This window comes from Scomber japonicus, chromosome 7 (assembly GCF_027409825.1).
Source record: "Scomber japonicus isolate fScoJap1 chromosome 7, fScoJap1.pri, whole genome shotgun sequence".
In the NCBI taxonomy this organism is placed as follows: Eukaryota; Metazoa; Chordata; class Actinopteri; order Scombriformes; family Scombridae; genus Scomber; species Scomber japonicus.
In genome coordinates, this window is record NC_070584.1 from 14,638,146 (window position 1) to 14,665,698 (window position 27,553).

The 27,553-nt window shown below is 39.8% G+C and overlaps 1 protein-coding gene across 2 annotated transcripts; it reads left to right on the forward strand.

The window, feature by feature from the left end:
• rxrgb (retinoid X receptor, gamma b) lies at positions 1–27,516 on the forward strand. 2 transcript variants are annotated; one of them, XM_053321878.1, is made up of 10 exons: positions 1–155; positions 18,158–18,390; positions 22,079–22,223; positions 22,510–22,689; positions 23,156–23,316; positions 23,972–24,101; positions 24,602–24,734; positions 25,148–25,239; positions 25,413–25,518; positions 26,997–27,516. In XM_053321878.1, exons 1-10 carry the CDS (start codon positions 125–127, stop codon positions 27,142–27,144), a joined length of 1,359 nt encoding a protein of 452 aa, XP_053177853.1. In that variant the 5' UTR covers positions 1–124; the 3' UTR covers positions 27,145–27,516. The 2 variants fall into 2 exon arrangements, with proteins under 2 accessions (XP_053177853.1, XP_053177854.1); XM_053321879.1 differs by lacking the exon at positions 1–155 and adding an exon at positions 6,148–6,263.
• Positions 27,517–27,553: the final 37 nt, after the last annotated feature.

Consider the following 27,553-nt stretch of genomic DNA (forward strand, 5'->3'; position numbering starts at 1 on the left):
TTGCCGCCCCCCCCCCTCGCTGGGCCCCCGTGTAGAGCCGCCTTGCAGAGTTCAGTCGAGCTGGAATGCGCTGTGATGCGGAGCAGCACCGACTGTAGGAAACCGACGCAACAACTCGCACAGTATGGACAGTCATGATCCGTATTTACACCTAAGTAAGTACGCCTCAACGATTTATTTAGAGCGCAGGTCGCCTGTTGTGTTGCTTTGACTCAGAGGAGAGTGCGTTTGTTTCATGGCGTCTTCTCTCCAGTCTACGAGCAGTGCGTGAAAGCAACCGCGGACTTTAACCACCGACTCCCGTCTGCAAAATCCGGTTGTTAAGACTACTCTCTTTGTTAGTAATCGTTATGCAACTGTGCCAATTGAAATCAAAGCTGCGACCAATGCAAAAGTCAGGTGATCGTGGTTGTGCCGGTCAGGCAAGGTCAGAGGTTGGCACTTTAATTGCGCTTATGTAATTTATGGCGCTTGTCGCGCGTCTCTTGCTAAACTGTTTGAGACAGAAACAGAATTTATTGGTCTGGGATGGTCTTCAGATCCAGAAACAAATGCATGAAACTGCCCGGAGGAATGGCGGATTTCTACTGATAAACAAACTTACTTCGTGGTAAACAAGCAGGAGCATAGATTGACTGACGCGCCCTGGTCAGAGCTGTGGCTATATTCAGCCGAATGACAGCATGATGTGATTTTGCTAAGTAAAGCTGAACTCCGGTCTTACTCGGTGACTTTGCCCTTGAACCAGCTGATGACTTTTCCCCCTATTATCAGGATTGTTTTTGTGACAGCGTGAAATCCACAGACAGTACAAACGCCACCGTGGAGTTTGCAACATGTGGAATACATAGGCTGCCCTACTTACAGTACGCATAATAATAGTAGGTCCTGTGTTTTTTATGTTAAACCTTTTAAGTGAGACTGTGTGGAGATAGACTCTGGAGTGTTTGAGCCTCATTGAGTCACACACTATATGCATCATTTATCATGTGATGTTTTTTTTTCTTCCCCTGAAAGATACACTCATTGTCCAAGCTCTGCAGTAGAAATGTAGCATGTGCTTCTAAACCACTGTGGGGGGAAATGACAGATAAAATGTGGCATTACAAGGAAACAAATAAAACCAGTCTTTGAAGACTAAATTGTGCAGCTCCCTTTATGTTATCACAGATATCTCGGCACCATTTTGAAGGGGCTGAAAATTGTTTCCATAATGAATGTGGCTCCCTGGGGAATGAGAGAGACATCTGGATGGGAGAGCATGTAGAGGGAAGCCCAGGGTGTACAGAAGTAACAGCAGTCCCTCTGGGCAATAGAATCTTTTCTTGTCTGTCTTTAAAGAGATGCTTCCTCTGATCAGGCTGTAGTGGCATCCCATGGTTTATTCAGATTAGGACAGCATCAGACCAGCGAGTTGGTGAGCTGTTATTGATCTTTTATTGAGTAATATTTGTCAGTCATGTAGTCCACTGCTAGTATCCCCAAGGTTTCTCTTTGCTTACAGCTACATAAAGCAGTCTGTAAACACTGTGAAATGTAAATGTTTGGCAGAGTTCATTTATACACATCATTAGGTAGCGTTGCAACTTTTGGTCAGATTTATTCTTGTTTTATAGTAATGCTGTTGCAGAAGCTTTCCAACCCCACAAAGGCTGGGCTCTGACTTAAACATAGTTTTTTTCTCTTAATTTTTGGCATGAAAATGGTAAGTAAAAGTAAATAAAAGACATCCTTAACACCAACCAGTATCAGCTGAACCCTAGATGAGGACATTTCTTATCTTTGAATTATGTTGTGAAAGTTGGTAGTGAAGCCATTGGGTTCTTAGTGAAAGCCACATCCTGTTGGTCACAACTGTACTTGTTATGTCCAAGTGTTGGCTCACAATTATGATGGTGTATTTTAGCATCAACAGCCCACACACAAAAACATGTATGGGGCCATAAATACACTACATACTTCTTGAATGGGAGATGATTACTTGAAAATGAGTACACTCCTTTTCGAATGTGCCAAGGCGAATCAGTGTGAAGTCAAAAACAGTCTGGTGATTAGGAGCGGATTGATTCGTGATCCACTCAGCTTTTTTCCCCAGACATGTTGTGTTTCAGCAGGTTTGATGCAGGCCCGACAGCCCCAGGCTTTAAGTGGAGTCAGCATTTTTCTCTCGTAGCACTTCAGCATTTTTTAAAATTTCCGTCAGTGGAAGTGATTCTAGACACACTGACGAGCACCCACTTGCTACTTTTGACGTTGAGAACTTATTTAGCTCTCAGATCAGGGAAGTCATGGCAGGGATGGAGAGTGAAGGGAGCAAAATAAAGGAGAAGGGGAGGAAAGGGGGAGGGGGGGGGATTGAGGGGGTCACTCTAGTTGATGTGAACTCTCGTCACTTGCCAGGGGTCAATGATTCACCTCCCTGTACACACACATTCACAGAGACACACACATACACACTTCCCATTTGCAAATTTGTGGTCTTTCTATGCAATGCAGTGCTTATTGTACAGAAAAATGTGACCATGATATCATGTGACTTAAAGAATGTGGGTGGTACATTTGGCTGTGAAGTCCCGGGCCGTATTAAAAACCTGCTTTCTAGCAGCCGATCCCTGCACAGAGGATTCCCCACCCACTCCTGCAGAGTTAAATAAACCACACAGATAGAGGGGGTGTGGCTCTCTGCAGGTATTTGCTCAAGGATTCTATAGCTTGAGTCCTGCCATGCTTCAATGCCGACACATGCATTAGCACACAATACATACAAAAGATGTATTCCCGGCCACTTTTGATTGAGTGTGTGTATTTATGTGTCAGTGTAAAAGAGTGCTTGACTGTGTGCGAGTGGGTGCATGTGCTAATTGTGAGAGCAGGATGAGGGAAAAGAAGGGGCGTAAGGAGGCCATTCCCTGGGCTAATTGCCAGTAATTAGTCATTAGTGAAGAAGGTCAAAGCCTTGATTTAATTCCAGCTTTAATCAAGCAGAGAACCTTGAAAAGGCCCACAGGCTGCAACAGTGTTTGGTTATGAAATGTATATTGCTGTTTCTTTGCTAATTACACAATAACAATAACAACATACATGTCACACACCAATTCCTGTTTTCCACACACTGAACATGTATTTATGTACAACACGTTCCTCTGGTCTTAACCATCCGTCCATCCCAGTGTTGGCTTTGAATCAATTCAGCTATTACTAGGCATGACAGCTAAATGTAAGGCTTTTTCTTAATGATGTATCTCCTCCCAGTGTAAATGCTTCCTTTAGCACCTGTGCGTACATGGAGCAATAACTGTTAATGTGCCCGCAAAACACAAAGTTATTTACAGTCATCATTACTGCAGATTTGTAAGGGAAGACATTATTTGCTAGTTAAATCATCAGTAAGTCAATCATCAATCATCAACAATTATGGTTCATTGTTACAATTACATATGAAGAAAAAACACCTTTCCTTACTTCCATATTCTCCAAAGTGAGTATTTTCAGCTTTTTTCCTTGGAAGTTGAGTATGTTTAATTTGTTAACTGATTGGCAAATTAACCAGAAAATTAATCAGCAGAAATTTTGATGATTGATAAATAATTTTTTATGCAAAGACACCAAATATTTGGTAGAGCTTACATGATTGTAAATGAAAGACATTGACTTTTTCTAACCCTAGACATAATGATTAATGGATGAATTGAGAAAAAAATTATTGATAAAAATTATTATATTTTAAGCCCTATCAGGTTTTGGACAGTTGGCTGGACTTCAGGGACTTTATACTTATACTTCAAGGACTTGTGCTGAGCATTTTTCAATATTTTCTTACATTTTACTGTTATTTAAAAAATAATCAAAATATAATCAGAAAGAAAAATAATTGTTTGTTGCTGGCCTGTACTCAAAGTGAGTCCCAATGGAAATAAGTGATTAGAAAGTGTAGGCACTGTGGAGCTCATTAACACCATTAATAGGAGCAGGACTAATGAGGGAAGATTTATGGCTCAGCAGAAGTTGGTTTGACTGACCCGGCTATAGTTCTTCATGGCATAAATGGCAGCAACAGGTAACAGCTAAGTGCATTAGATCTCATTAATACTCTCCATCGAGAGGCATGAAGAACACACTGTGTACCTCGCTTGGCTATTTTGAGTTCTCCGCGTTCCATTTTAGTGTTGTTGTTCTATCTCGCACCGCCAAATACAAGTGTGTACCCATTAACAGAGCACGCAAGCATACACAAGCATACACAAACATAGCTGTTCTGAAAAAAAAGACAAACACATTATTTTTCTGCCCTTTTCTGCTTTTCACTCATTTCTGCATTTTCTCACCCAACCAAAAATGTTGCATGATGATCTCAGGAGTGATAAAATATATGTAATTAGTGGACATCAATATATATGACATTAATAACAAACTTGTGTTTAAATTAATTAAAATCTGGGTAAACATTTACTGGTGTACCCTTTCTTGAAGTTTGTAGCTCAGTCTTCCACAATACATCTATGAATGCCAAATATGGCTCTCAGGGTTAATTTGATGTGTTCAATGTGGGCCACGACATACTATTATAACACAGCGTGCATTTAAGGACTGTATTATTTTAGTTTTTTTCCCTGTAGGATTTGTTAAGTCTGAAAGAGTTGCAAGTGTTTCTTCTCTTTCGCTGTCTTCTTGTGTTGCGGGTGCTGAGTCTCTTGCCAGGTTACTGTCAGTGACAGGATCTGATTACTGGTGGCTATCCTTCATGCGCTGTATAGACATTTGATCCGGCCACATGCAGGTGCACCGCTTATAAGAAACTCTGTTGAGTCATGTCAGTAAAATAGATGCCCACATGGCTGGGGAAGGCTTCTCAAGTTTTTAGTGTGATCTTTCAATGCAAATGTCTGCTTCGAAAGCTGAAGGGTATAACATTTGATAGGACGGCAGGATAAATTAACAGGAGCAGCTGTACACTTAAATCAGTGCCAGTTTCACATTAATTGGCTCAGGCTATTTTCTGGTGATAATGATATGACACACTTCCATTGCTAAGAATTCATGCTGCCTCAGTCTTTTTTTCTTTTCTACATAATTACTGCTATGTTTTGCAGCCTGATTTTTGTCTCACTAAAGTCAGTTTATTATTACTTTTGAAAGGCTGTTCTGGTTGTTGCAGTCTTGTGAAAAGGGTTGGACTGACGACTTAAACCTCTCCTGGGTGTTACAGTTTATTTAGGCTCCCCTAGGTTTTGCCGTGTATTGTTCTTCGTTGCCTTTAAGGTATATTTTTGGCCCGTGTCTGCATCTGGGTTTTCGCTTTGCTGTGTGTTTGCTTGACCATCCCAGGGCATTGAAAAAGACAATTCCTGACTTCCTGGAATGCTATATATGTTAAACACTTTCTGAACATACAAACATATTAACAATGTGCACACAGGTAGCGCAGTGTGTTACAATAAGCATGTATAATGACCTGATTTTATGGCATCACGGAGAATTACAGATGTTTTTTGACTGAGATAGAATACTCTGTTTTCACTCACATCCCATTTATACCAGCTACATATCAGAGTCTGTGACTAATATTCTGAAAAAGAGAACAAAGTGAGGGGTAAAAAATGCCATTGACACATAAAAACCTCTTTGGCCTAAAGGAACAGAAGTGTCTTCCTGTCTTCCCATGCTCTCCAGTCTTGATCCCTTTTAAGAGCGAGTAATCGGAAACTTCTGGTTCTACTCTACTCTCAAGTGTGACACCATCCCCCCACCCCCACCCCAACCCAATCCCTACCACAGGGCCTCCCCCACCCTCCTCTCCTGCCAGATACCCAGTTCTGCCACCACAACAGGTGTCTCTGCACAGATAGTTTCACTAGCACCCAGAGAAAGAGAGAGAGACACACACAACATGAGTGGGCGGTAGAGGAGCTGATTTGTGCAGCAGTCGGGCAGCAAACAGTTCCTGTGGGATTGATCTCTGGGGAAGGATAATCTGGGTAATCCTATAACCGGCGCCGGTGGACTCCGCCTCTTTTGCTCTTCGCTGACGCCCCCCTCCCTCTCGCCGTCGACCCTACCGCTACTGTTCTGTCCTGAAAAGTGGTTGAGATCCAGTGTGTCCACGTCATTTTTAGTTTGTCACCGCGCCAACTCCTTAGTCTGACTCCTTGTCCGGAGTAACTGGCAACCTGCCAGTGCCACACTAGCACCTGAAGGCATGTGGCACCCTGTGGTATCACCTGCAACTGGAGGCAGCCCTGGGAGGGACATAGGTTATGGCCACTGTGAGTAGCCTTGCTTGTGTGTGAGTGTCTGTTCTTGTTTGAAATAATGGGACACCGATCGGGATCAGTCCCGGGATTGTACATGATGGAAGACGTTGCCCGTCTGCACCACTGCTGCTCTGTGATTTTCCACAGAAGTGAAGCTGGAGCACTAAGAGCTAGTGCTACACAGATGCATTATGGTAATACCTCAAATCCCTGTGCACTTGAAATTTTTTATTTTGAAATTATTTGCTCCAGCAGAGAAACTTCCACAACAAATTCATCTGTGGAACGTCTTTGCATTTGAAGTTTTATGTATGGATAGTGTATGATGTGAAATTAATTAGCATTTCTTACAGTCTGTGAAGGACTTCAAATTGCAAGGGATCGTATCTTTATGTCTAGATTTCAGGATTTTACTGACCACAAACAGCAGTTGCTGCTTCTAACATCATTGGAACTTTTTAACCATGTGTGACAGGTACAAGGCTTTGCTGTTGCATATTACAATCAAAAAGCTTGTGACTCACTTGCGGTCTCAGATGTGGTCAGTGTTGATGCCACTCAACTAAAAGGATGCTTCCAGCTCTCATTGCCTTGTCCTTCACTATCTATTATCTCTCAACACTTGTCCCTTCCTATTAGCCCCCTCCATCCTGCTTTCTCTCCCTCTGTGTCTGCTGTCTGTCACCCTGCATCCCTCCATCAACGCTATTATTTTCCTCCTTCCTGTGTTTGAAGTGGTGTGGGAGGTGTTGATACGAGCTTACTTACACACATACACCTCTTTTCCACCAAAGCAGTTCCAGTGCTGTTTCTGGGCCAGTGCTTAATTTGGAACCGGTTTTCCTGTTTCGACAGACAAAGAACCGGCTCTTGGACAGAAAAAAACGGTTCCAGAGTGGCACCAGTTCTTTGCTGGACTAGAAGAAAGAAACGGTTACATTAGGGGGGCAGGGGGCAGAGTTATTGAGACCAACCACAACAAACAAGACCGCATAGTGGAGAATACATAAGGAGTGAATTATCCCTTCAACATTTGACTGATGGTGAAAATCATACACATTTGCGTTGTGAGTTAGCTGTGCTCTGCCGGCTAACATTAGCTTACAACAGAGGCTAACAACAATCTCGTTTGGATGCGAGCCAGGAGTAACAGCTGTACAAACGCGTAGTCTGTCATCATTGTTGTTGCTTCTTCTTCTTCTTCTTCTACTTCTTCTTCTTCTTCTTCTTCTTCTTCTTCTTCTTCTTCTTTGCATTATTGTTGCTGCTTCTTCTTCTTCTTCTTCTTCTTCTTCTTCTTCTTCTTCTTCTTCTTCTTCTTCTTCTTCTTCTTCTTCTTCTTCTTCTTTGCATTATTGTTGCTTCGAAGTTGGTGCTTGTCTTTTATGGGAAAGCAGCGACATAACTGACGTATACAGTGACATGGCTCCCTAACCACCTCGAGCTATGGAAAAGCAAATTGGTTCTCAGCTGGTTCACAGTTAAACCGACTGTGAACCAGCACCAGCACCAGCCCAGCACTAGAACTGCTTTGGTGGAAAAGGGGTAATAGTGTATTTAGCCTGTGAACTAGATATACTGTCTGTATGTGTGTAGATGGCAGAGCACTTGTTCTTTTCTCTTCCTTGAAATAAGCATGTGACACATTCATTGTTAGAAATGTAGTTCCTCCTTGAACACCATAAAGATGTTCACTGGATTTGTTAGGCCTGGCTTGAAGTATGAATAGTGAACAAACTTGACAAAGCAGCTGATCTACCGTTGACCCTAGAGTGCCAAACGCTGCTGTTCTGTTCTGCTTGTGTTGTAAGTCCATGATGGGAGGTCAATATTTCTGTTTGGTCCCTCTACACAACAGAACTGCCAATACATCTGTGAATAAATCCATAATATTCTGAGTAATGTGGAAAAATGAAAAATTTGCACTTTTGAGTTGCCAGTGAATAATAAGAATCCTTTTTATTGCATGTCCATTAACTACACATTTGTCATACTTTCCATTAACCCTGGCCATCTTCACAAATATTATTGGGGCATTTGTGCTGTTATTTGATAGTTGATCATTGTGACACAGATGGGAAATGTGTGAAGAAAGTGATGAAGGCTGGCATGCAGCAAAGATCCCAGGACTTGCAGAGTACATGATATGCATCATAGACCTCTGGTTTATAGAGACGACCATTTTTAAAGCACATCATTAATTTTTTATTGAATTTCTATGTTACTGACAGACATTATTTTTAATTCATACAAGTATGAGACTTGAATATTTCTGAAACTTCTGCCAAAAAGCATTGCATTCATGTTTCCAGGATAAACCCAGAAGACAAATGGCAAGTTAAGGCATCATGTGAATTTGGTTTGTTGATCATTGTGAAGGATTACTTCTCGCATGCAAATTTAGAGTCTCTAGAAATTGATTTTTGCTTTGAGCAGAAATAATCAGGCTGCAAAATAATAAGAAGTCAATGAAAAATTGTATTATGGGTTTTAGAGGATGGTGACCAGCTGTAGCATGAAATAAAGTTTTAAATTTGTAGAATAGAAAATATGCACAACCACCAGTCCAGACATTATCTATCTATCTATCTATCTATCTATCTATCTATCTATCTATCTATCTATCTATCTATCTATCTATCTATCTATCTATCTACACTCACACACACACACACACACACATACATACATACATACACATATAAATATATATAAATTGTACTTAACTATTTATTTTGTCCTGTGTTGAAGGAACTTATCTTCTTTCTCAGGACTAAACTCAAGTTAAATAACTCATATTGTTTCTACTAATCTCGTTGTGTAGTCTGGCCATCTTTTTAAGATGTGGTTGTAAGCTCAGAGGTCAGGTCGCCTTGGTCAGACTGGTGTCAGACCAGAGTGTGTGTGTGTGTGTGTGTTTGTGTGTTGCCCCCTGCAACATGTGAGAGACTACTTCTAGGAACCAATAGTTACCTCATCTGACAGAGCCACACGGGCGGATGCTTCAGTTTGCATTGGGCCTTTCAGTGACCTGTTTGTTTGTTTTCCAGGACTGCTTGGTCAGCCTGTTCTGTATGTGTACGCGGACTCTTGTTAGCTCTTGTTGTTTAAGTTCCAAACTTTTTTATCTCTCTCTCAAAAAAAAACCTCTGAAACATCTTTATCTCAACCCAGTCTTAGCCCTGGCCTCCTCATCGATCCTCTGCCTCTGTGTAAAAAGTATCCCGCTGGTGAGTCTGTGTTTGTCTGTGAGCAGCGGCCTACATATGGGATATAGACATGGTATATATGTGAATTAGCTTGTTTGTTCAAAGTTATTACTAAATGGAAGAACAAAAACAGGCAAATAGGAAGAAAGATATGAGAGATCATTTCTCTTCTTTTCAGAGAAAGTGTGTTTGAGTTCACCAGAGAGTTCACTACAGGGCAGAATGTAGGGTCAGAGGAGTTCACCAGCTCATGTGCTTGTGTTGTCACAGCCGTATGGTTTCATGAGAAAAAAACATTTTTCTATTTCCTTATGGTTTCAGCAAGAATGGTCCAATACACAAGTGCTGTTCCTGTTTTTTTGAAATTTCAGCTGAAATGATGGTACGTACGTTTATTTATTTTGGCTGATTTTAAAAGCAGTGGAACAGGTGTCCTTGAAGCAGCTTCACACAGTGCACTGTTTATTTAAGAGTAGAGAGTATCTTAATTTTGTCTCTCCAGTAACCATTTCTATCTCCTAAATCACAGCTGTGCAGAAAAGAAAAAAAAACAAGGGCTGTTTTCAATTGATGATCTAATGTTCTCTGCCAGGCGAAGAGATTAGGCGTGTGTGTGGTAGTAGGATCATGTGAGCGTTGTGTAGAGAAGTGGTTTCGCAACGGGGTAGTGCCCTCCCCCATCCATCCATCCATCCATCCACCCATTGCTCCCTTTCCCTACTCTATGGCTCCATCCCACTCTCCATCCGCTCCTGCTCGGCCTCCCACCTTCTTGACAGCTGGCCCGCTGAGCTACAGATACTTACCCAGGGATAAGAGGATTTACTGACACAATTGATCAGACATCAACCTCATTTTGCAAAGAAATTAATGTTTAAAGGGTGGCGGTTCTGTGTGAGTGTGTGTGTGTGTGTGTGTGTGTGTGTGTGTGTGTGAAAGATCTGCATGTTTTTCTTGGTCTGCGCATGTGAGGAGAGCGTCAGACGAGGGTTCGCGGCCAGCGCTAGTGAGCTGGATTGGCAGTGAAGAGATTTCTTAATTACATGTCCGCTGGATCTAATGAGCTCCGCAGGCTGTCTGACTGATTACTTTAGGATGTGTTCTGCTCTCTGTCATTTGGTCATTGTCAGCAACAGACAGTCACACTGCCTAAACACACACACAAACACCAAAAAAGACATGTGCAGACACATTTAATATGGGTATTAAACAGATCGATGCACTGGCTTCTTCATAGGGTCTAATCTGGCTTGTGTTGTTGTTCAGGATGGCTCTGCTGCTCCTACCCCCGTTGCTTATCCCTCACTACCCACTCCCCAACTATACACTCCCACTGCCGGTCTGCTCTCCAGAAAGGAGATATTATTAGTTAGTGGGCCATGTGCTTATTGAATTACCACACAGTGGAGTGCTCCATGCAGCCACCGACCAGTAATTAACAGGGAGGGATTTAGAAGGTTTTGTGGTCTGTGATGTTCCGTTAAACCTGTTGATCATCAAATCAGTGTGATGTATTTGTGGCTTTATTTGTGGCTTTGGCTATTGTCCGCCATTAATGTTAGGATCAAGATCCGTGTAAAAGATCACCTAATTCATTCAACAGCTGTTTGATGATGACGAGGATGTGTTCTTGTTCCCTCTGCATGCAGGAAGCAAGCTATTCTAAAATATACCAAAATAGTTTCTGATATATATATGACCATATCCTATAATATTCAGTTTGAGTTTACACACCTAGAAATTATTAGAGTACTAGTAAGAGTACTAGAGTATTTCATATCTATCTATCTATCCATCTATCCATCTATCTATCTATCTATCGATCTATCTATCTAGGATATAGTAAGAAATGCAGATCAACAGTCTGAAATCCCAAATATTAAATTTATAAAGACATTAAACAGAAAAAAGCTGGAAATCCTGATGTTTGAGAAGCCTGCCTGACATATCTATTGGTTTATGTTATTGTATTTTTACTCCCTAATATCAGCATCGGCATCAGCCCCAAAAATACACTTTCAATCAGTCCTTAATCAGAAGTGATCAGACACAAAAAATAAAATACACACATTTAAAATATATATTTTTGTTGCATTGATTGTTAATGAAATCATGCAACTTTATCAAGATTTGTGTAGATTTTAGGTGACACTGACATCATTAATCCAGACCAAACCTTATTAATCTGCTGTTTTAATGGCATAGTGTTAGCGGTGGGTCACTTTGTAGGTTTTACTTCATTTCTGGGAATGATCTGTGTAACTGTGGTCTACAGATAGGGACTCTTTTGAACTTGGGTCAGGAGTTTGGCAATGTGCAACCTTTGATTTGCGACGCCAGCGGTCAAAGGTGCCCTTCACTGCTCTCTGTCTGTTTGTTTGCTCTCAAATAGATGCTTGCATTTCTGCAGCACTGTATAGGTTTGGCCTTAAATAAACATAGACAGGAATCACTGACACAAATCTGTGAGCAGTTCTGTGCGACTTTCATATGATCAGTTTATTAGACTTGTCTTTGAAGGAACCTCCTCTGTGCTTGCTTCCTCTGCTACGAAAGGTGTGATTGGACTGCGCATTCCAGAGGCTTCTTTGTATAGAGGTGATTTACATAGAATGGAGATGGAACAGGCGATTGAGGTGGGTCATTCAAGGATAGGCCCCTTTGAGCCGCTCTGGGCCGATTTATGCTTCCTCCGCTGAACATGTTGGCCTCCTTCCACACACACACACAAACACACACTCCCTTTACAAAGCATGCTCACCTCGCCAGCCATTCCCGATTAAGCATCCCACCAGCTGACTAGCCATGTGCTGTTGTTCTCCCTCCATACTGCAGCCATAAAGATCCTCAGCTGTGGACAACATGCAGTAATCTTTGGTTTTGTCTCAAACATGCAGCTTATATTTCAGTCAACTGTTGAACAGATGTTACAATAAAGGACATTTACACTTCATCAAGTCATAATATATTACAGATATGACTCTGAGCGTTACTGCGAACACAAATTCAATACAGCTTTGTAAACTGAGCAGATTCATCTCTGGACATTTTGGATGCATGTGCAGTACTGATTAAAAACAGTCATTTTTAATTGTTGTGGCTCTTAGCCTGTTTATATTTCATGAGTTCAAATTAATGAGAACGTTTGGACACATTGCTGTACAAAAAGGCGAGGATATACTCTCTGGTGTGAGTTTAGTTTTAATGATCCACATGCAAGGTTTGTCTTGTCCAAATGTTGCACTAAATCTTTTTGGTTTTTCAGATCTCTCCCTATAACCACTTTTATCTTACCATCTTTTGGGTCTGGCATTTGGGCAATCAGGGAACGTGCTGGTCTTGATGCCTAGGAGAGCACGTTGGCAAATTGTTGGCTGGAGCAACGACAGCCCGTTACTATTTCTCCTACTCGGCACTTCTAGAATAGAATAGATCTTTACGAGCCCTGAAGGGAATTTGCCATGCACATAAAGAGAGGGGTCAGTGCACAAAATCAGACACAGTACATGCTGTACAGTGCTCATCCATTACGTAAGCTTGTTGATTAGATTAATCTGCACTCCAAAAAAGTTGGGAATACACACCCTCCATTGTAGAATTTAAATCCTAGCTATACATTTTGTTAAGTTGAGGGATATAGAACACAGCATTAAGAGAGTTTAGCTCTTTTAAAACATGTCACTTGCACTAAATCTCTTGTATGAAGTCAGCTCAGTGGGAGAGAGGGAAGTCCCAATACATATTTGCCTGCCAGGGATCACTCAGGGCTGGAGAAAGTGGGCGAGTGAGAGAGAGAGAGGGGGGGTTGGAGGCTATAGTCTCAGTGCTAAACAGGAAGTTGCACAACATCTGTTTCTTGGCATACAGAGAGGGAGTGAATGTTTCAGAATGTGTCTTCATGCAAAAAGCACTACATCCAAGCAGACGATGTGACATTCCTCTCTGTTTCCCAATTCCTTGAAATCTGAAAGCAACTCTCTTGCATTACCCAAAGTTTCCATTTCGTTTTAAGTCAGAGTTCTCCCCTCCTATGCAGTGCACAAGAAACTAATGCAGACTCTATTTATTTTGGCTTTGGACTGTCAGAGGTTAAGTACCAGTGCAACATTTCCAAATGATTGCAAAGTATTTATCAAGTTGTTCTGTTTAGCCAACAAACTGAAGTCACTTTGGCAAACTTGACAGGCAGAAACAGCCACATTGTTTGTGAACATAAGCAATTATTTTTTTAGATGTAAACACCAAAGAATCTTTGTGTACACAGGAGCTGCTGCTGTGACTGCTACTGCCTGGGAGCAAGTAGTACATTTGGTTGTTTCCGTTCAATATATTTCATAATAATAATGCAACATTATTTATCACAGATTAGAAAAGATCTAGTGTTCATCTTTATTTGTGTATTGTAAATGTATTTCAAGCCAGAGTTATACAGTGAGTCAAAACTAGCAGAGTAAAAGTGAAATGTGAACATTGTGAAAGTAAAAATTTGCATGCTACAGTTGGAGGACCACTTCTCAAATTTTGCAAGCATCGTAGTACGTGTATCATACTTCTTTAGCAGAAAGCTACAATCAAGCTTTGATTTTATAATGCTTCAGATCATGACTAAATCACTAGGGGTAAGATTTGACGTCTTAAATAGAGCCCGCCTAAAACATATACCGACAAGTTCAACGACATGATTAAGGATAGCCTACGTAATGATGACATATAAAGAGAGCTGAGCTTGAAAATTGGTGCTTGACAAATGATCCTTTGGTTAAAGATGATTAAATTAAACAAGCTCGTTAGAGAGTCTTCAGATGGGTTTATAAGAGAGATCACTGGAATCCCCACAAAGGTCTTTTCCAAAAATCTAGCTGCTTGAGGAGCTGGAGCACCTCTCGGTCAGAATAAGCCTTAGAAGAAGAAATAGCACTTTGGCTCATGTGAGGTTAAAAGATCTGAAATATAGCTGAAAGCCAAATAAACAAAATTTTGTCTGTTTAATGTTAAGATCATCCTGTTTGGTTGTTAGAGTCAAAAGTAAATCTTTGCTAGTATTTGTCATGCCAGGCTATAGCGTTATTATTATTTTTGTTGATAATTCACATATTTTACTGTTATATAAACTAAAGTAAATATTTTGAATTATGCAGTATATTATATATTATATTATATATTATACAGGAGAAATTCTTTTTTTTTTTTTAATCCATCTTAAAATATAGTCAGGTGCCCATATAAACATTGAGGAGATTTTACTCATTAACATCATTCCTTCTGTTCATACTGATCATGAGAAGATCACCTCCACATGCACTAACAATATCAGTGATGGGGGACACAATCCACAGTCCTCGTTTTGAGCAAAAATGTACTTAACAGTATTTCCAAATCTAATATGAAGCTTCAGCAGATTGAGTTAGTCAAATTAAGTGAATGTCTTCCAAGTTATTTTATTTTTAGTATTGCGATGGAAGGATCATAACAAAAACTGGAAATTCGGATAAATATTTAAATACATTTCTGCACTAAAAACTGCTGACTTTGTCCCCAACCACTTCCATTTAAAGTGCATTATGAAGGGACCCTCTAATGGTATATAATTAGGAGGAACAATTACAGAAAGAAAATCACGTTATCATGTTCATATGGGCGCCCAAATATTTTTTGAAAGACAGACTTTTGAACCTGTCCTTAAAGGTCAATCAAAACCATGCATAAGGTGTTTTCAGTAGATTTAGAAAATAAAAGGAGCCGTGATTCTAACAATGCAGTGAAAACCTGCGGGAGTCAAGAGAGTATTAGCATCTGACTATCACAGGGTTGCCATGAGGAATTTCCAGTCCCTGAAGACAACTGACTCTGGGCATCTTTTGGAGCTTTTAATTGGAGAAAAAGTCAAATGATCTTTGCTTGTACCTTTTCACCATAACACAGATACTATTCCTTTCATGTCAGTGCATCAGGCCACCACCCACCTTTATACACACACACACACACACACACACACACACACACACACACACACACGTTTCAAGTGTTTTTTATTAGAGAATGTTGAAATACTTTTACATATTTACAGTATACACACATCTGTGTGCGTAGAATACAGGCCATAGTGCACTTTTTTGTTTTCTTAGAACAGAAAAAACAGATGTGAAATGTGAAATACAAAATACAAAGAAAGAAAAAAGCTAAGAATAAAAAAACTCAAATAAATAAAAATAGAAATACATAGACAGCCCCCCACACCATACCCAGTCTTATTCTTCCATCGGTTTACTACTTTGTTGACGTGAAGGGGAAATATTAATTTCTGATAGGAGGTGTGAGATAATGAGTGAGAAGAGACCACATTTTTTATGATAAAGTATATAAAGTATGCAAGTTTATCCATAAGAGTATATCTTATTCTTTCTACATGGAGTGTGTTAGTAAGGTCACTGAGCCACATCTTTGTGGTGGATACTTCTTTTTTCCCAATGCATGAGAAGTAACTTTTTTGCAATAATGAGGCCATAGGAGAGGAAACATTTTTGGAAGTTGCTTAACTTTATAACATCATCTGATGTTCCTAAAATAATAATGAATAGATCAGTCTCTAGCTGTATGTGAAATATTTTGGATATTAAACTGAAGATATTAAATCTGTCACATATAGGATAAATCTCAGGGTATATTCTATGTAACCTCTCCTTAGAATAATGAAGACGCTGGATTAGGCAGTGCCTAGCATTATTAGAGCACTTATGGATGTGTTCTAAACTCTCTTCCCATTGAGTATCCGGGATCTCAGTGCCCATATCTTCCTCCCATTTTGTTTTTATTAGAGTGGAATTCACTGGATTGATAGCTTGCAGGGTGTCATATATATAAGATATTGATCGACATAGGCCGGAAGCACCTGTCAAGATGAGAGCCTTCGAAGGTCTCCAAATTTTTCAGATTTGTTCTTACATAGTCTCTTATTTGCAAGTACCTGAAGAAACTACTTCTAGGTAGATTTATTATATTATTATAGTATTTATTTTGTAACTGTGCAAAAGAAGCAAATATGCCTTTAATGTATAAGTCTCCTATTGTATTGATGCTTGCCTTTTTCCAGAGATTAAAAGTATTATCTAGATTGGATGGTGGAAAGGTAGGGTTCCCCATGACCGGTAATGCATAAAATATGGGTTTCAACTTAAAGCGTAACTTAATTTGTTTCCAAATGCGCACTGTACTGTGGATCATCACATTGGAATTGTATAAAGATTTTTCAATAGTGTAAGATACCAAAAGGATGGCATATATAGTATAAGGCTGGCATGCCTCCTGCTCCAATTCAAGACAATTTGGTGGAGTTACTGTGTCATCCAGTCAATATGCCATAATCCTAATTTGTGAAGCCCAATATGATAAAAGGTGTTTCTTGCCAATTCTGTGTGTTTTGTATTCCCACAAGAAAGGGAGTACAATTGAGTCTATATTTTTAAAGAAGGATCTGGCCAGAAACACTGGGATGTTCGGAAATAAATATAATAACTAGGGCAAAAAAATCATTTTAATAGCATTGACTCTGCCAAGTAATCATATTGGCAAGGTCTTCCAAAACTGTATATTCGACTGTAATTTATACAACAGTGGTGGGAAGTTCTCCTGAAATAGAGAAGAGTGGCACCACACACACGCACACTCAATCAGGAATGTGACATTTAACTAAGAACATCGGCATTGGGCCCAGCATCACACTGTGTGTGCGTGTGTGTGTGTGTGTGTGTGTGTGTGTGTGTGTGTATGAGTGTGTGCATGTGTGTAAAGGTGGATGGGGGGATGGTGCACTGACACACAAGACATTTCAGGCTAATTCAAATGTTTAGGTACATATGGTGTGTGTATGGTGGTATGTCAGCCTTCATCAGTAACATTTTGCTTAAAAAATCATTTGCGTGAGTCACTGATGTTAGCCCAAAGAGCTATCAGTCTGTACCGGAGCAAGTTATGACAGCCTGTGCAGTATGTATTAATTGTGTGTCAGTATGTATATGTCAGTCCTTGCACGCACATACTGTATGAGTATGTTGGTATTTGTAGCAATTTGTGTTGATGATGAATGAAAGTCCTCACAGCTATAGCACATGCATGAAATTACACACCACGCCCTGTTACCCTGTTGACTGACAGCTTTCCTAAGTAGGTCATCTATGTAAATGCCAGCCTGTCAGTTTACATCAATGGATGCAAAGCAAAGTCAGCACCCTGTGACCAAAATCAGGCGGGCTTCACTTGTTTGTATCCTTATTTACACACACTGACTGCATAAAGACATACTGCATTGTTAATCAGCATCAGGCTTCAACGAGATGTGTTATCCATTTAACCATCATTTTCCTATACATTGTATGTCTGGTTACTTGATGAATTTGCAGTTATTGTATGCTCACTGCTAGTCAGCCCTTTAGTTAAAACTGCAGTTATGTAAGATGATGTGTTTGTAATTGTAATACATTTATACTAGACTTTAGTTTGTTTGCGTTTTTTCTTTCATACACTGATCTACCTGCCAAATAATGATATATTTAGATCCTAATATTCTTTCTCACTTAGTCAAAAATAACTTCTTTGACATGTTGTCAAAAAACATTAAAAGCTGTACAAAGATAGGCTTAGTTGTAGTGGATTCCATTTGATTCCCATTCTTCCTAACACAGCACTCCTTCTCTTCCACAGACTCAACGGGGCCGATGAGCACAGCCCATTCCCACCCCCCATCAATGGGTGGCATGGTTGGCCACCCGTCAGTCATCAGCACCTCTAGGCCCTTGCCGTCCCCCATGTCCACCTTGGGCTCACCAATGAATGGCCTGGCTTCACCCTACCCCGTCATCACTTCGTCCCTGGGTTCGCCGTCTATATCGCTGCCGTCCACGCCCAACATGAATTTTGGACTCGGCAGTCCACAGGTGAGAAAATGTGTGGGTATTTTGAAAGTCATCTATGGACATCGTCTGATTTACTTTATTTTTGTGGAATTTATTTTGTTTGAAAGAATTACAGCCTTTCCTCTTAAAGCCCACCCTACTCAAAAATGTGTTTTTCATTAGGCCACTTGGATGTTTGAGCTTCACTGTGCAGAATGATGTATGTGCAGATTTTGACACTCAAAGGCTGTTATCACATTCATCTGCTGGGGGAACGTTTCTCTGTGCTCATTTTATCCCAATCCTAGTTTGCCTATGAGCATGATTTGTGTTATCACAACTATTTTGGTGCTAATATTCTTCCCCTACACAACTTACACAAGTGGAATGTGGAAACTTGAAGCCTGCAGTGTATGTGAATGGATGGCATCTTTCATATTCATTGATTCTATATGTTTCAATCAGGTAGAAGGAGTGATGTTATTTTAATGGTTAACTTTACATAACTTAACTTTCTTGAGGGGGGTTTTTAAAATTAATAGAAAAGTTATAATCAATTTATGATGTTTGGTGCATTCAAGATTTAATCATTTGAATAAAATATCTATAATTCATCCTATTGTTTTTCATACATGTCTGCAGTACCTCCTGAACACGTGAAAAAATGTGCTATCTAGAATGATATCCAGTCAGTTAAATTACAAAAAAATCAACATTGATGTTTTATTCATCTTCACACTGTCCTAAGCTCTAAACTTCATCAACAGAGGCTCATAATTTGTTCATATTACTACTCTTGGCAAGGTCCGCCTGAGTTAAACTATCTTCTTTGGTCGATCATGTGCTTTTCATTCCTGGAATCTCCAACCGCAGACAGGAGGTTGAAGGTTAGCCGTATCCAATGTGTTTGGCTGGCATACCTTGGCTTTCCTCTCTCTCCCCTACCCTTCTACTGACCTTTAAACTTCTCGCCCTAAAGGTCATCCCTGAGTTCTGTGTCACTCTTGTCATGCGAGGGGGCTTAAGATGCGACACGGTCCAACTATTAGCCTTTTAATGGATTACTGAGAGAAAGGACAGGGAGAAAAGAGCAGCCTGTGTTTTTACTCAATTTCTTCTCTCTTTTTCACTTTTTCTCCTTCCTATTTTTTTCACCACACTTTCTCTACCACTGTCATTTCTCCCTACCTCTCTTTTCATAGCTCTATCTTATAACAGATCACACAAACATCTTTTTAGATTGCATGAAAAATAGACAGCAAGACCTACAAGACTTTTTACTGTAGAGGATGGACTACAAGCGAGAGACCTAATGGAGATGCTTTCTTTAAGTGGTCCACTGAATGAACTACAAACCCCAGAAGACTTAGTCTTTTGATGATCATCTACACATACAGAAACACATGTACACACACACACTCATGTATTGCTTCTGAGGCTCAATCGAGGTCAGTGCTACAAGGCACAGCAGACAATGATATGCATTGCTTCAATCATAGTATGGATCTGTGCCTTTAGGGACAGCCGGGTTTAATACAATTCCATGGTATGACCATCGTTTGACTGCTCACCAACAGCCAATGACCAAGCCGCCATCAGGTCATCATGCAATATACAGTGCTGGGCTGACAGTAGACGAAGCAAATTCAATATTGTCCTTGTTCGTTCGTTATGGTGATGTTCATGTTTCTACTGCTGTCGAGGGATCCTGTAATCCTTTTATTACAGACCTTTTTACAGCCCTTATCAGTATGTTCTGACCTTAGAAATGACCAGTATATTAACTTATATGATTCAAGAGTTTCTATGTTAATCAACTGTAGATGTGGTCATTTTACTATTTTCTCAATTAATGTTGATTAATTGTTTGGGCCTTAAAATGTCAGAGAAAAGAAAAAAATGACCATCACTCTTTTCTAAAGTTGGCATACCCACTTGACAGTTTTGTATTGTTGATTGTCCAATCAAAACCTAAAGATATCAAGAAAGTGAGCAAATATTACAAATTGAGAAACATGAATCAGTGACTTTTTTGTAATTTTGCCTTGAAAAGTTGCTGATTAATTTTCTGTTAAGTAACTAATCGAATCACTTTGGCTTCTTTTGCTCTCTTTCTGTCACTGATTGTGCCTTTAAATCTCCATATTAAGCCCAAAACTGCATGCTGGCTGACTGCAAACAAATTAGTTTGATTAGATTTTCAAAAAACATAAAAGATTTTCACTAAACCAATGCAGGTTTGGCCCATTGAAGGCCTGAATAAAGCTTACATATATGACGCAGTTATGTTCTTCATACCATGTGTTGTATAAAGAATGTATGATGCATCAATAATCCATATACAGTGCTTGTAGCCCTCTTCTACAGCAGTATGCTAGCTGTCTGAACCGACATTTACAACCGAACAACTGTTTGAATGCAGCACTCACAATTTGTTGTTCATTTTTTTAACCATACATGTGTAAAATTAAGTATTTGTAAAAACTGCAATGACGAGTGCACTGAAGAGGAATAGCTGCTCACCACTGACTCACCAATTAGTGAGTTATTTGGGTTGGGGGATGTTGAATACTCATTATAAGTATGACTGTCTGCCTTTGGAGCATCTACAGTGGGATGGAGTGGTAGACAACTAGAATGCTCAGGGAGAAATGAAGGACAGAAACAAAAAATCTCTTGTATACTCTCCTCTGCTGGTCGCAGCTGTAAACGCCTGAGTTCAGTCTGCCATTAGAGGATATTTTGAAGAGAGTGCACATCGTGAATAAGTGATAGGAAAAGCCTGAGGTGACTGTGGGAAGGATGTCCTATATGTCACATTGCATCAAACATATATGGGACATGAGGGCAAATATAGGTTATCCTTATTGTTTCCATTTGGAGTGCAGATGTTTGCACATAAACAACTAAACAAACATAAATGGTCCACAAAAGTGTGCTCTCCACTAGTGGGAGAGTGTCAAAGGGTAAGAAGATGATAAGAGACAGACAGAGATATGAAGATTGAAAAGAAACCTGGACTTGTTGCCTAGTGTTGAACACATATCTTGTTCAAAAGACTTCATTAACTCTTCTGTGGTCAGGAGAGTGGTCAGGAATCCCAGTTACTTTAACCTCAGTGGGTCATTCACACCTTAATGTCTCATGGGGCATCTTAAGATCACATGTGAGACCTCATATTGCAGTGCAAGTCATCACCCTAATGTAGGTGTGAATTGTTGTTAAACACTTGGAACACCATTAAAAGTAGGTGATACGTCTCCAAAATGGAAACGTGGTATGCTAAAACAAACTGTGCATTATTAATTCAAAGTGTCAACATCATAACACAATGTCTCACCATTTCCTGCTACACACGAGCGCCCTCTGCTGTTTGTGCTGGTTAACTGCACCTTCTGTCCACGTGACTCCCCTTGGGGTACGCCTCTCCCTGTCAACAAACATTAAAAAAACCTGTATGACAAGAGTCCGACAGAAGCCCCTCCCGCACACCCTGAGACACTTTCACATTAAAGTGTGTGGGTGGGGAGGAAAAAAAAACATGGGTGAGCTGAGCGGAAGACAAATTGAGAAAATAGAGGAAGGGAGAGAATGTCATGAGACTGCTAAACACTTTTCACTTTTACTTTGCCCTCTGCTTCCTCTTCTCCTCTGTTCCGTTCAGTTCTGGCTGCCTCAGCTTTAACTCTATTTCTCTTTTCTCTCATCTTTTGCTTCCTGTCATCCTCAGATGAATTCTATGAACAGTGTTAGCAGCTCAGAGGACATCAAGCCTCCGCCGGGCCTGCAGAATCTGGGAAACATCAACTACCAGTGTACAAGCCCCGGGGGGATGTCAAAGCACATCTGTGCCATTTGTGGGGACCGCTCCTCAGGTAATGTTAGAGGGTGAAGATGTGGAAAGGGATGGGGTAACAAATCTACGCTCCCACTCACTGCAAGACTGAAGGAAAGATAAGAGACAGATTGACTTCAAGGTTATTTTTCAGGCATTTTGTCAGATTTGTCAGTGTAGTTTACCTGTTGTGAAAATCATTTTTTTATGTTTTTCTCTGTGCAGTAGAAAATAACATTTTCATCTATGTAGTCTAAGCTGAGAACATTTTATGTCCTGAGGGATGAAGCTACAATGTAGTATTGTTGTTCGCTGTGTCTCTGCAGGAAAACACTATGGTGTATACAGCTGCGAGGGATGCAAAGGCTTCTTTAAGAGGACTGTTCGCAAAGATCTAACCTACACATGTCGAGATAGCAAAGAGTGCCTGATTGACAAGCGACAGCGAAACCGCTGCCAGTACTGTCGCTATCAGAAATGCCTGGCCATGGGCATGAAAAGAGAAGGTATGTGTAAGTTACTGTTTCATACATAAAGATAGGTTTGGCCATGAGCTGCTGACCTGTGGTCCTTATCCTCTTCAACCCTATAGAACTGTTGTTACAAAGTTTCCAAAGATGCTGAATCCATGTCTTGATATTTTATGTTTAATGTATTGTTATAGCCATAAAATGTGTGTTTTATTTGAATATTTCATTAAATTTACAGTAAGTGTGATATAGCTTCAATGAAATGCTTGAATAACTGTATACAGAATATATAAAAAACTACATCATCCAACTTTGAATAATTTAAGAGAACATTTAATATTCAGAACATTAGGTTTCAACTGACTAGGACTGTTGAGGGTATATCTGTGGTATGCTTATCTTAAAATTGTAGGGCTTTATTAATGGTAATATTAGTGATGTTATGGTGTTGCTGGTATCCAGTCCATCCGTGGTTTGATCTTATGTGCTTGTGTGTTTGTAGCGGTACAGGAAGAGAGGCAGCGAGGGAAGGAGCGGGGAGAGAATGAAGTAGAATCTACCAGCAGTTTCAACGAGGACATGCCTGTGGACAAGATCCTGGATGCCGAGCTGGCTGTAGAGCCCAAAACAGAGACATACAGCGACGGCAGCCCTGGCAACTCAGTAAGTCACAGATGCTAAGCATGATTTTGTCCCAGTAATAATGTATTTAAATATGAAGTGGAATGATAGAAAATGAACCCATAAATACTGATGAGGCAGATCTGTGAATTGCAAGATTGAAATGTTTTTATGATAAGTAAACTAAGCAGTAAACTGTGGAGTCTTTGGGACTGAATCCAGACTCTGCTGTTACTCAATAATTCAAAGAAGCTGCCATCTGTGTGCTGCTGTTATAACCTGCTGACAGTTGCTGCTATCTGTATTTGTTTATCACCATGCCATACAGTAACAATATGACTTGGCATTAACTATGGCATTAAATCAACAGCGAAGCAAACACTGACTCACTCATTGTTTTTGATACACCTGTACAGTATAATCTGTTTGAAACCTGCAAATAAAGATCCCACCATCTGAAGCTTATCATTTTCAGTGTTTGTTGACAACATATTAGAAAGGTGTTCATACTCTAATCATTCTGTCCCTGTGTGCATATGAACATACATGTCTTGAGAGGATAATTGTTGGTTTACAAAAAGCCAAAAATAGGCACAACTCCACCTACTCACTGACTGTTGTTAGGCAAGTTTAGAGGCTACACATCAGCACACTTTATTGCTATTTACTGTACTGCTTGCTCCTTGTTTCTCTGCAGACCAATGACCCGGTCACCAATATCTGCCAGGCAGCAGACAAGCAGCTCTTCACTTTAGTTGAGTGGGCTAAGAGGATCCCGCATTTCTCTGAACTCCCCCTTGATGACCAAGTCATCTTATTACGAGCAGGTAAACACACAAAAATGTATGGAAAAGATGTCAATACATCCAAGTTCAGATAAACATACTTAAATGTGCATACAAAGATAATCACACATACAATTCCGTACAAGAGGGAGTTATTCATTACAGTAGTTATTAATCCTCCTGCAGGCAATCTATTTAAATCTTGTATATTCGCTCAACTAATTTTTGCCATCTAGTTTAATGGAGCAGTAAAACCAAATATAACCAGACTATTTGCCAAGTCCCAACAGTGCAGTTTGTAGCCACACCAGCACTGACCTCTGCTGGTGAGAAACTTCACACACAGGCCTGAGTGAGGAAGTCTAGAGGTCACATAACAAACCTAAAGTCTAATTGTCACTTCAAGAAATCTGTTAAGAGTGAGATCTAATTTTATCTCCAGAAATAATGACATATATCATTTACAGGAACTTGAGAAACACTGTCATGAAGGGATAGGCAGAATGATGGAGAAGTCACAGTTGTTTACGTTTTGCTTACAGGCTGGAATGAGTTGCTCATCGCCTCGTTCTCGCATCGCTCAGTCACAGTAAAAGATGGCATCTTATTGGCCACGGGCCTCCACGTCCACAGAAGCAGCGCCCACAGTGCTGGAGTGGGTTCCATCTTTGATAGGTAGGTAGTGGATAAGGCAAACATTAGTCACATTTAAATATTAAAAATTTGGTTTACTCACATACACATGCTGCATTTGTGGTTGTGATGTGCTACAGTATGTGTTAGTTTATGTGTTTGGACAAATTTCCCTGCAGGGATAATAAAGTATATAGTATGGTATGGTATAGTATGGTATAGTATGGTATGGTACTGTATTGTACATCAGAATTCCTGTTTGGTTGCCTTTAAAACAAAGCTTATTAGTTTCTCTTATACAATTTTGTGGTATCACGCAAATTAAGTGGAATGTTTAGTCTTGGAAACATAAAAGAAATACTAATAAATGGGGCAAAGTACTTATATTTTTATCTATTGATTGATTCACCTTCAGTATCAAGACTCTCTAATGTTATTCTTTTGATCTCCTGCAGAGTCCTGACAGAGTTGGTATCTAAAATGAAAGATATGCAGATGGATAAGACGGAGTTGGGCTGCTTGCGAGCCATTGTCCTCTTTAACCCAGGTCAGTTCAGCCTTCAACCACCAATTCAATGCCCAGGAAAGATGCTCTTTTTGGGATATTGTGCCTTTCATTTCTGTTTGGCCTTCTATACAGTAGTAAATGTTCTATGGGAAGTCAGGAGGGGTTACTTTGTGCTTGTGTCTGACTGAGAGTATGTACTGTATTTGTTTCAGATGCAAAAGGTCTGTCAAACCCACCAGAGGTCGAGGGCCTGAGGGAAAAGGTCTACGCCTCATTGGAGTCATACACGAAACAGAAATACCCAGACCAGCCTGGCAGGTAGGAAGTGCAGTACATTACAGCATCGATCAATATCAAACACAAACGCCATTGTTTAATTGCTGCTTTGGGTTGTACATAGTGGTTAAGATTGCAGATTACATCACAGCACAGTTCTTAATATTGAACTCTCCATTAGATTTAAATGGATAAATGCCAGTGGTGTTACAGCTTGAAGAGAGTAGTTGCAATTGATTGTTTTGATATACTGTTGGTAGCTAAATAAGGTCATTAGGTGGTGAGAAATAACAGCCCATACTTCAGTTTACTTTAGTTAAAGGCACTATGAAATAACTGATAGAGCAACAAAAAACATACCAAATATAGAATAATAATTAAACTTTTCTTTCAAACCGACTTACTGAAAGTACGTTTAGAATTCCTCAATGTTATTGACCCTAGGACTCCACTATGTATAAAGTGTAAAAAACATCAGGTCTTACTTTCACTGTATCTGACAGTGTTTCCTTATATCCAAATTCTGGGGAAAGATAGCAGGACAACAACAACATAAAAGTGACACCTGGTTTGTTTTTGCTGAATATTTTGAATGAGGACTTGGCTATGCTGTATCTACTCAATACTCTATTCAAACTTCTACTTATGGCAAGGAGATTTTTATTTCAGTGTATCAAGTGAATCAATGGCATAGGGAGATATTCAAAGTTATGGAGAGACTGAGTGCAGTCTTGAAGGACAATGAATGTTCTTTTGATAAACTGTGGCAACCCTTTCTTGACTATATCCCATTCAATACCTCAGATATCATACAAAGAGGGCATCATGCCCTAGTTTGGAGCCTCCCATGTAACCCTCAGGCTAGGCAAGACTGCTGAAGTCTGCTCTCCTTTGTCTTTATTTTGCTCTTTCTTCCCCCCCCCCCCCCCCCCCCCCCACCCCCCCACCGCCCATTTCAGAATATCCTGTCTGTATGTGCTGACCCATGATGTGATATATTAATATGGTGCTCTCGGCATATATGCATACCAAGTAAAAATAAATATTAGTGTGCTGGAAAAATTATTAACTATTTTTTTCAGAGAATGTAATAATAGAATAAACTAAAAATATTCATTTGAAAATAAAATTCAGACTTGGATGAAATATGAAAGCAGTAGCAGCAAATTCATTATAAACAAAAGTCCATTTTAGTGTGATGAGATTTATTTTGTTTTGCCAATCTTGACTGATAAAGTAAGTAGCACCTAAAGTAGGATGAATGTGGTTATGTAACATTTCCAGATGAAATGTACTCGAGTTCAATTTTTTAGTATGTACTCTCATAAAATGGAAATACTTAATTTAAAAAATACTATACTTTAAACAGAACTTGTTTGACTCTAACAGAATATTAGTCTCTTATTAAATAGGATCCAGTATTTATATTGTTAATGATAAACATGATGATAATGTTCTATAAAATGGAAATTGTGTTCAAAAGGAGTTGTCAAATGATGATTGCATCTTACTGCCGGCAGGTTTGCCAAGCTGCTGCTCCGCCTCCCCGCCCTGCGCTCCATCGGCCTCAAGTGCCTGGAGCATCTGTTCTTCTTCAAGCTGATCGGTGACACGCCCATCGACACTTTCCTGATGGAGATGCTGGAGGCACCGCATCAGATCACATGACACCTGTCCCCCTCTTCCCCCCTGTATATACTCCCACATTGTCAGTGATATGAAGATGGATTAAAAAGACTTGATTCAAATTGTAAAACTACATATTTTATACCAAGCAAAAAAAAAAGTTATTAAATTTGAAAAAGTATTTTAGGTTGTTGGGAGGATCGAGTACACTGTTGAGATAAATTCTAATAGAATTGTTAACAGATTTCTTTTGTAAATAGATAATTTCAGGTGTCTGTTTTAAAAGCAACCCAATGCAATTTGAAAATGAATCATATTTTATTCAAAGAGGAATTGTATAAAAACAGAAAACGTTTCTGCATTTCATAAAACACATTTGAGAATTCTTACAGAATAAAGTTATTTAAAAATTTATGTGAAATGTTTTGTTTGTATTGTCCTTTTTTAAAAT